This window comes from Triticum urartu, chromosome 6A (genome assembly GCF_056163025.1).
Source record: "Triticum urartu cultivar PI428250 chromosome 6A, HENAU_Tu73, whole genome shotgun sequence".
Taxonomy (NCBI): Eukaryota; Viridiplantae; Streptophyta; class Magnoliopsida; order Poales; family Poaceae; genus Triticum; species Triticum urartu.
This window is the reverse complement of record NC_141878.1, coordinates 11,307,274-11,317,961: the sequence shown is the minus strand read 5'-3', so window position 1 is coordinate 11,317,961 and position 10,688 is coordinate 11,307,274. Positions and strand designations below refer to the sequence as shown.

Here is a 10,688-nt window from a genome sequence, read left to right as displayed (position 1 = left end):
GAGATTGAACAAGGTATCGGGATACCGACGATCGAATCTCGGGCAAGTACAATACCGCTAGACAAAGGGAATTGTATACGGGATTGATTAAGTCCTTGACATCGTGGTTCATCCGATGAGATCATCGTGGAACATGTGGGAGCCAACATGGGTATCCAGATCCCGCTGTTGGTTATTGACCGGAGAACGTCTCAGTCATGTCTGCATGTCTCCCGAACCCGTAGGGTCTACACACTTAAGGTTCGATGACGCTAGGGTTATAAAGTAAGCTTGTATGTGGTTACCCGAATGTTGTTCGGAGTCCCGGATGAGATCCCGGACATCACGAGGAGTTCCGGAATGGTCCGGAGGTAAAGAATTATATATAGGAAGTCCTGTTTCGGCCATCGGGACAAGTTTCGGGGTTATCGGTATTGTACCAGGACCACCGGAAGGGTCCCGGGGGTCCACCGGGTGGGGCCACCTATCCCGGAGGGTCTCATGGGCTGAAGTGGGAAGGGATCCAGCCCAAAGTGGGCTGGGGCGCCACTTTCCCCTAGGGCCCATGCGCCTAGTGTGAGGGGAAACCCTAAGGGAAGAGTCCCACAAGGGGAAGGCACCTCCTAGGTGCCTTGGGGGGGAGGGACTCCTCCCTTGGCCGCCGCCCCCCTAGGAGATTGGATCTCCTAGGGCCGGCGCCCCCCCCCCCCCTTGGCCCTCCTATATATAGTGGGGGAGATGGAGGACTTCACACCTATGCCTTTGGTGCAGCCCTCTCCCCTCTCCCAAGTACTTCTCCTCTCCCGTGGTGCTTGGCGAAGCCCTGCAGGATTGCCACGCTTCTCCACCACCACCACGCCGTTGTGCTGCTGCTGGATGGAGTCTTCCTCAACCTCTCCTTCTCTCCTTGCTGGATCAAGGCATGGGAGACGTCACCGGGATGTACGTGTGTTGAACGCGGAGGTGCCGTCCGTTCGGCACTAGGATCATCGGTGATTTGGATCACGACGAGTACGACTCCATCAACCCCGTTCACTTGAACGCTTCCGCTTAGCGATCTACAAGGGTATGTAGATGCACTCTCCTTCCCCTCGTTGTTGGTTTCTCCATAGATAGATCTTGGTGACACGTAGGAAAATTTTGAATTTCTGCTACGTTCCCCAACAGTTTGCATGTTTATACTTCAGTCGATTTTTGTTTGAAATATGAAATATGGTCAAAGTAGTTCAAATGTTACTTAAAAAATACTCCCTCTGTTCACTTTTTTCCCATCCGGGCTCGCACCCCTTTCCATTAATTTTGCAATCAATGGAAATAAAATGTTCCAGTAGTTTTTCCAAGACAACCAACCCAAAATAAGACTGAAAGGGGAGGAGCGAGCTGGAGCATCGACAGGAAACCCATGGCAAGAGGACCCTAAAACGGATCAACTGCCATGGACGAAAACCTGACGACACCGACTAGCCACTACCCTCTGTTCACTTTTATAAGGCCTTGTAGACATTTCAGATAGCATGCAAAACAAGTCAATTCCAGTTGTCTGAAACAACTTATAAAAGTGAACGGAGGGAGTATTGATTTTGTTGATCTGGGTGCCCTGTTTTAGGGCTGTTGTTGGAGACATCGCTTGCTATTGAAGTTGCTCTTAAATCGCATTCTATATTTTTTTTCGTTTGAAGAAGTATTACCCTAAGATGAAGCTAAGGACACGTAGAGGTGACTCGATAACTGCTAGAGTTAATCCCGGGAGTAGGCAGCGTGCAAACCACGAAAACTGATCCCCTACACACGATCCTATAGGCTAATTATACCATGTCGATCGGATCTTGGGGTCTTACCCCGGACGAGCTCCCTCCTAGAGCCACCCATCAACCATGGCAGGCGACGGCGGTGGCGGTGCCAGGCCCCGAATGCAAGCTGCAAGAGGGCGGCGGCAGACGGCAGCGTCGGTGCCGTTGGACATGCTGGTGGAGATCGCGGTGCGCACCGACCCGGCCACTCTAGTGTGCTGCGCCGCGACGTGCGTGGACATGCGCCGCCGCGTCAAAGATTACACTGGCCTCGGTGGCCGCCTCCACCTCCGGCATAGCGACCGCTTCGTGCTCTCCCTTCTGCGAGGCCACCTGATCCACACGTACAAGTATGATGGCATGCGACGCAAGGACCAGTTGTCCCTGGTGGACACCACTGCTGCGGACACCGCCACGCGGCGGAGGGTCACCGGCGTCCGCGGCTTCCCCCTCGCGTCGAGCAATGGCCTCGTTCTCACTCGCGTGGCCCGACGGCTTTGCCTGTGGGATCCGGCCACCAGCCGCAGCCAGAGCCTACCATCTGCACCGACTTTCCCTGTGGATGTGGTGGCTACACAACAAGACGATGATACGGCAAATTATGTCTTGCTCGTGGGTGACGGTGATGATGAGGGTGCGACCGTCGTCGGCCGGCAATTCCATGTGGTCATGGCATACCTAGAGCTGTCACAACACTGCCGCAACATGCACTTTCAAATCTTCTCATCCGAGCATGGCGCATGGGGCCGCTACAACAAGATCCGAGTTCATAAACTCCAAGGCAGCAAGTTGCAACGACCACTGGCCAGGGCCCTAGTCGTTGGTGACGATGCACACTGGTTGTGCTTGACCGACAAAGGGGACTACGTCCTCAAGCTCCAAGTTAGATTGGGTGAACAAGTCACGGTCACGATGCTCCCGGAGAACTTCCCCTGTGGTGGGTGGTGCCACCAACTCCTGGCGACATCGTCGGCAGGTGGGTGCCTGATTGTGCAAGATATCTGTGTGGGCGCAAGCAAAGCAAACGGGCAAGTGGCAGCGACGACCAAGGGTGGTGATCGAGACAGAGACAATCTTGCAGTTCCTAGATGAGGCGGGCGGAAGCAGGCCGCCGCCGAGCCAGTGGGAAGTCAAGCATGAAATAAAACTATTGTGGTTCGCCCAGAGGAGTGGCACCGTGCTCATTAAGGTGCTCATCAACATGTCAACTGTCGGATATTTCTGGCTCAACCTGCAGTCCATGAAGATCGTGCGCTGGTTCTCAGATCGTGGGGAAGAGTACCCGACCGGGAATATGCCCTATGAGATGAATTTGGCGGCTTGGGTTCCAACATTCAGTAGCACTTTGTGATTCATCCGTTTTAGTTTCTATTTTCAACTTCATGCACTGCATACTTCGATGTTCTACAACTATGAAAGCATTCGTGCACAGCTTTGTTGACAAAAATAATTTAATTTTAATTGTTTTATTTGCCCCCTTCATTGTCGAGTTGTTATCTTAGCATTATGTCCAAATACTCCGATTGGGATCTCACTATTTCTTAAGGTCCAAATAGCTAATAAAATGAGGCACTCAGAGTGTTACGAGTAGCATATCGTTCATGATATATTCCGCCACTAATCCAAGCATTATTCTACAGGGCCAGGAATCTCAAACATGTCAGGTACCGATTGCCAAGCGAGTCTAGCCACAGGCCCACAATACGTTAAGAGTAAGTGTGCTAAACATTTTCTAGTTCATTACAGTGAGGCATTTGTTTTGTGCAACAAGCCACAGGAAAACATGGATCTTAGGGAGGACTGGAATAGACCAAAAGCTTTGCCCTGGTGGGGTTTAACAATCCTGAAATTGACACTCTCGTAGAAAGATTTTGCCGGTACAGTCACCAGGATACTCATAGATTCAAATAGATTGTCAACCTCTAAAGAGAAATGTTGCTAAAGAGGAAATAATTTGGGAACACCAACAGTAATTCCAAATGCACAGCCATTATATGACGGGCGGGACCTTAGATGGTCAAGTACTTAACTTCAGGTTTCAAAAAGATTACATTTGGTCTATATGCCCTAGTGTTACACATGGTTCATGTCCGAAAATTCTATCAAATTATTGCAGCAGCTATCGGGTTCATGGATTAGCAGCAGCAGTATCCTCCAGGCCAGGTGCCATTCTCAAGTTTCCATGTCTATATATCCAGCAACAGAAACATCCGTCAGGTACATCTTAACCCAATCAGTAGATTTCAACCTTCATTTGTAGTTGCCTTTACAGCAAATTGCTCACCAAAACCTGAATTACTGACAAGTCAATGGAAATAGTCAGGGCATTAAATGATGGAATTACTGCAATTGTTGCAACCGCTTGTCAGGTTCATGGTCTAGCGGAACAATCCAGTCTAGGTTCCTACATTACATAGGAGCCAACGAACATATAATTGATACATGTACTGAAGTTTCAATGGTACCCCAAGAGATATTTGTGCTTCCAAAACTCAATCTCTATCCCGTAACAGAAAATTCTGGCAAGTACTTCTTATAAAATCAGTAAATTTTGGCTTCCTTCTCTAATGTGGCCTTTACATTAAATTGCTCACTACAAGCTGCATCGATGACATAAATGGCGAGGTCACTCAAGTAGAAGTCAAAATGATCATGAGAGGGAACTCGGAAACTTGCAGCGGAAACTGAGAATGGCTTGAAAGAACAACCCGACAGAAACATGAAACACAGAATTATTGAGATTGGAAAAGCAACTCACAATATGTAGTCTATTAAACTCGGGATCAACTAAAAACTTGGAATCCAGTACTGAATAATCAATAAACAATAGTGAGGTCACTCAGATACCAAAAACATGATGAACAAGACAGGGTAGCCAGAAATTTTGATGATGACTCAAAGAGAGATATCAACAGGCAAGCACATGGGCCGGCCAATGTAATGATGTTTCTTCTAGGTTTCTTAGTAGTTTTTCTCTGAATTTTTGGACATTTTTATTTTTCTGTTTAATTTTTTCTTCAGTCTGTCATCAGATTTTTTTACCATCTAATTGTAGTTTGTTCTTTCCTTTCCTATGTTTTTCTTACTTTTTTCTCTTTCTAGTCTTCTTTTCTGCTATCTCTTCTTTCTAATAGATAAACAGAAATCACGAACATTTACAAAATCACAAATAATTTTTAAAATTTCTGAACACCTTAATAGTACATGAAATAGTAAATTCGTTAGTTTTTAGAAATTTGGTCATACTTATTTTAAGAAAATTAACATTTTAAAAATTTATGAACACTTTTAACTTGTGTGAACATTTTAAATTTACATATAGTTTTATAAAATCCAAGAATATAAAAAAATTGAATATTCTTGAATTTTTTCTTATAAAAAAATTTGTGGGTATTTTTAAAACATTCCATTCATTAAAAAGTGAAAACAACTATATTGTGGAAAATAAAAAATTAATATGTATTTAGAAAAAGGTGCATAGCGTATAAAAGTTGGTCATCATGTATTCTATAAATCCTTCCATGGCACCGGGACTCCCGTCTCCGCCACCAGCCACCAGAGGGTAACGATCCCGATTGATGGCAAGGGCCAATCAATGACATATGTAGCTACTCCTGAATTATCTCACAAGAACTAGCGACAGATACATGGATTTAGAGGAGTTTGGAAGAGGAGGAGTAGCAAGTAAGATTGGGAAAGTGTTCAGGTTACAACCAGATACACGAATTACTGAAACTATGTCCGGTCTACAGTCTCTTGTCTCCCTGTATATTGCCCAGTTTTTTTCTCCATATGGGCCGCACCCGACCTCCAAGCCCAACCCAAGTAACAGCTCCATCAGCATGTCAGGCTGTGACACAGAGCGACATATAGAGGGGTGGCGAGTCCATAGGATCGCCGACGTAGGCTGGAGGGAACGAAGTTCACCCTAGCCGCTGCCACTTTAGGTGAAGGAAGGAATATATCGGTTCTACACCTTGCCAAGTTTACGGGTCTGCTTTTACAGTTTCACTAGTTGAATGCCCGTGCATTGCCACTCAATATACAAAAAACATAGTGATTTAAATTATGCGAATCTTTTAGTGGATAAACATGGACTCATTAGTTAAGAAATGCTAATAGTTTTCTAGAGAAAATGTTTTATGTCTTGATGCACATGGAAAGATCATGCACACGGATCTGTTTCAGGCACCTAAAGAGAAAACGTCCGTGAACAAGGCTAGCTCGCAGTTGGATTTGGCATCTTGCGAGCCAAGAGCAGCCAGAAGAATAATTCATGCTTCATGGTGCACTTGTCTGTGAAATCCAACCGAAGGCCAGTTCTCTGAAGAACATCTCTACAACCGAGAACAAGAATATTTGGAGGACCCCCACATACAAATCCGCTCATCCGAGCCGCTGCCCTGTCAGTTAACACTTTCAGAGACAACCTGAACTTGCCGTATTTCCTCTCTTGCTTGTATCGTCAGTGGTAGACTGAAAATTAGCTGAAGGTTGCTGGACAACAGAAAATTATGAACTGAGACTGAGATATCCTCCTCGATATCAAAGGAGAAAGTAGGTAGGTATTTAGCAGCGAGGATTTCCTCTGAAAACATTGAAGACCCAAATGGAACCACAAAACATATGGCACTCCTACCTGCTGCAACTAGATCTTTAAGTTAAGATACATTAGAATCACATGGAATAGAAGCTCGGATGGCTATAAGACTGTGTGACACTCAATTTCGTCGGAAGGATATATTCCATTGCTGCATCATGCTAGCAGCAGCTACAATGTCGAAGTTAAAAATTGAAGGCAATGTGAAATATTTCCGATGGATGACAAATATGCACTGCATCACTTGCCAAACATGACATTCAGGTATGGTTAGACTCAAAGTTGATGCTACATTCGACGAAGATCGAGTCATGTGTCAAATGTTGTCATTATCAAAGAGCAGGGACAAGGGTGTCTCCATGGATGCTCGCAACAATCGATTTGACCGTGTTGTTGATGCCGGATTAGACGAGACATGGGTTCCTTGCTGCTAACACTGGATCTTTCAGTTGAGATGCATTAGAATCATTTAGAAATTTGGAATAGAATCTCATATGTCTGAGAAGACTGTACTGTATGAATGATACTCATTTCGTCGGAAGCATACATTGCACTGCCGGGGCTTGCTAGCAAGAGTGTGGAAGTTACTGAGAGCTGATTTTCTGGACCATGGTGCACCCGAACCTACGCTCAGCACGGTCGGATTCATTTCTGTTTTCCTGAGGATCTGTTCAAGTTAATGTGTGCAAACCCTATTTGCTTAACCATCAGCTAAAATGATTCTTCTACTAGGCCTGCTCGGATCCATTTTTTCACAGTATTGTATTAAACTGACACACAACCCTAAGCTACAGTGCCAGTCCAGTCCACGAGAAGAACTCAAAGAAATATTTTTATCCTTTGGTGTCGTTCCTATACTACAGCACTGTACATTCTCATATCTAGATATATACTGTAGAAAATATTGTACTATATTTTCAGTCTCAAAAGTGATGATAAAAAGTTGTGTGAAGACCATGATTTATCTATAAATCGTTGCAGATTTTTTAAAAAAATGATCACTTGTGCATGGGTATTTTTTGTAAATATCCATGAAATATTTACGTTTTTCAATAGTTTTAGTAAATGAACCTGCTACTACAAATGCCGCAAATGTAAATGAACCTGCTGTACACAGAATGAGGAACCAGAAATAAAATGATAAAATAAAGCATTGGAGAATGTACCAGAACTCCAGGATGTTGAATTTTTTAACACCTACGAATTCAAATTTAGTAGACTGATTAGCATCTTATAGGTCTCTTGATCACTTGTGCATGGTTCCTGAAACAATTTAATTAGCTCGTATCTCGAAAAGGTTGTCAGACGACGTATGGCAGTGAGTGTAGGTTCGGGTGCACCATGGTGCTAAGCAACATTTTCGGGAAGTTACTTTAGCTGCACAATTAATCTAATTTCATTGAGGACCAGAAGCCTTTGGTCAAATGAAGAAGGTAGCAACTTCCAGCTATATTGCTAGATAGATATATAGTTAGTTCTTTTCTAGAGTACAGGAACACAGTAGAAAAGCATTAATTGCTGGTTATTGGTTTGTAAAGGGTGTGGTTGCGTAATACTACATTACATACTAATACTTGTGATCGCCTCTAGTCCTCAGTCGATCTACATATATACAAACAAACAAAAGCCATTGGTAACTCCAAGTCTCCAAACATCCATGTTTTAATTTCCCAAACACACACACACACACACACACACACACACACACACACACACACACAAAAGGATGCCGCAAAAAGCAAGAATATCATACATGGGAGCACCTGAGATGCGGCTATATATTCTCACCTGATCAATTAATTCCATCCAAAGTGAAAAAAAAGACTCGATAATGGTACATGCCACAGCAGATCACTTGCCAAGCAAAAGGATGTGTCCGGCGATTACAGTAGAATCTCCAGGTCGTCTCATTCTTCATTTATCTCTCTCTCTCAAAAAAAAATCTCATTCTTAATTGTCCTTATGCAATACCGGTTGAAATTGCTAGTAGTTGATTTAGCTGCACACAATTCCATTGAGAGGACCAAAAAGCTCTTATTAATTGAACAGTGTACCACATACAATGTATGGCCTGAAGTTTTTGGAGGCTGCTTCTGGTTCCTTTTTGTTCAGAAAATATATATATGAACATTTGAAAAATGATTAATCGCTAGTCGCTACTAAGAAAAAATCATCCATCTACTCGCACACCATTCTAACTAATTCACTACGAGATAAACCTCAGGGTGCCTGACATTTTCATACAGTTTATATAACAAAACTTATCTAAAGGAATAGCTCAGCTACGTTTCCCATCTTTGGGCTATTTCTTCCCTGCCGTGGCACTTCGGGACTCTCTCCTTGTAGCCTGGATCTGACGGACACATTCGGCAACCAAGACACTGAAATCTGGGGAGATTTGACCGGTGGGAGGTGGATTAAAGCCAACTATCTTGTAAGCTTGTGATATATTCTTCTGAGATCTTTGCAAGTGAACATTGCAGAGGGAGGGAACTGATGCTTTCAGGATGGGCGTGTTGTGAGTACTTTTCCCAATCTGGGCACCACTCTTGATCATGATGTGGCCGCAGCCCTTGTAGAGTACCTGATTGGGATCGGAGAGGATGTGGTAGTGGCAGTACTTGGCCATGGCCATCGCCCGCACCTTGCACCCCGTCACCCCGCACTTCTTCCTCCTCGGCACCGCCGCCGGCCCAGGCTTCGCCTCCGGGCCAGCGGCCGGCTGCTCGGCCTCGAGCGGGCTGCAGCCGAGCTCCCAGACGTACTGCCGGTGCCGGGCGCGCACCTCCTCTGCCATGGCCCAGTACAGCCGGCGGTACGCGGCAAGGAGCCGAGCGGCGCGGCGCCGCCTCCGGCGCAGCACCTCCTCCCGCGTGAGCGCCTCCGCCGTGGCCTCCATCTCTGGCGACGGCGGGCCGCTGGGGGAGCGAGGGTTTCGCGTCACCACCGCTGCTGCCTTCACCTTGGGTACCGGCGCCGGCGCCTCCAGGTTCGTCGTGGCGGGCGGCTGGTAGGAGGAGGTCATGGCGTACCCCGAGATTGTCGCCGAATCTGGGGAAACCGGAGGATGGATGGCTCGGGCCGAGAGGGGATAAACCTCCGCTTCGTTCGTCACCCGTCGTCCGTAAAACCAGCCCACGCACGAGTGTAAACACAAAACCAAACCGGCCCAATTGATATATACCTTTCTCTTTTCCTAATTATTCTCTATCTCTACTACTTAAAAAGAATGTAAGGTTCACATTTCATCCCATCTCAAAAAAAAAGGTTCACATTTCATCTTTTTTTCCATGACCCCTTTGTCCAACCTTCCGTGTATATGATAATCAGTCACCTTAATTTACTTAACTTCTCAACCAATTTTACTTTAATTTACTTACCAAATTTCTAATCAAAATATAAGGTAATTCACGGACATAATTTGATGAACATTTATTGACACAATTATATTATTATTCGTAGGTAAATCATAAGTTAACGTACTAGAATATTTATATCTCATTACAACGCACGGGCATTGTTCTAGTTTCTTTATAAACAGTGAAGGTGAGAACCAAGCTGGGACAATAAGAATAAAACATACCAGTTGATCCCAGACCTTCATGCCCACTCTAACTTACCGTGGGTTGTTATTGGTGTCTTCAATGAAATAATATTGTCGTCAGAAAAAGGAGGAGCCCAGCGGCAACAGTCTAGGCTTAAAGCGTTCCAAGATGCCCTGACAGACTGCTCCTTGGAGGATATTGGATACCATGGCGACAAATTTACCTTTTTCAGAGGAGGACTACGAGAAAGGTTGGATCGAGCAGTATCAAATCCGGGATGGATGGATATGCATCCTTTATGTGGTCTTGTAACCTGGATATGGGCAATTCTGACCACAGACCTATATGTTTGGATACTGAATACCTGGCTGGTGTCGCAGCTCAACGGCGTCGGTCAGGAAGAAAATTTGAGGCAAGATGGCTAGAAGAGGAATTGGTGGAGGAAGTAGTCAGGACGGCATGGCAGAAGGCAGTCGTAAGGGGGCTTTGCCCCTCGGCTAGTGAGAAACTAGCAGCAGTGCATAAAGAACTTCACCAATGGGACAGGAAAGTTTTGAAGGGACCTCGAGCCAGACTGAAAACAACGCATCAGGAACTAGAGGCACTGATGCAAGAGCCATATGATGCTGATGGACGGACAAAACAGCAGGACTTGACGCTCAAAATTGAAAACCTCTTAGAGAGGAGGAGATCTACTGGGCCCAACGGGGACATGCAAATTGGCTTCGTCGCGGTGACCGTAATACCAATTTTTTCCATCAGTTTGCTTCGGCC

The 10,688-nt window shown here is 45.4% G+C and overlaps 2 protein-coding genes across 2 annotated transcripts; one reads left to right on the top strand and one right to left on the bottom strand.

Moving 5' to 3' along the window:
* The first annotated feature begins 1,830 nt into the window (after nucleotides 1-1,830).
* On the top strand, nucleotides 1,831-2,861 carry LOC147963146 (uncharacterized). Its single transcript, XM_087529486.1, has one exon. It carries the CDS (start codon nucleotides 1,854-1,856, stop codon nucleotides 2,859-2,861), a length of 1,008 nt encoding a protein of 335 aa, XP_087385612.1. The 5' UTR covers nucleotides 1,831-1,853.
* A 5,532-nt stretch (nucleotides 2,862-8,393) lies between these two features.
* Nucleotides 8,394-9,449, bottom strand: LOC125516119 (uncharacterized). The gene has a single exon (XM_048681591.2). It carries the CDS (start codon nucleotides 9,392-9,394, stop codon nucleotides 8,672-8,674), a length of 723 nt encoding a protein of 240 aa, XP_048537548.2. The 5' UTR covers nucleotides 9,395-9,449; the 3' UTR covers nucleotides 8,394-8,671.
* Nucleotides 9,450-10,688: the final 1,239 nt, after the last annotated feature.

Bases quoted from the DNA above. Each gene is read 5' to 3' on its own strand.
- LOC147963146 (XM_087529486.1), top strand. From the start codon at position 1,854: ATGGCAGGCGACGGCGGTGGCGGTGCCAGGCCCCGAATGCAAGCTGCA.
- LOC125516119 (XM_048681591.2), bottom strand. From the start codon at position 9,394: ATGACCTCCTCCTACCAGCCGCCCGCCACGACGAACCTGGAGGCGCCG.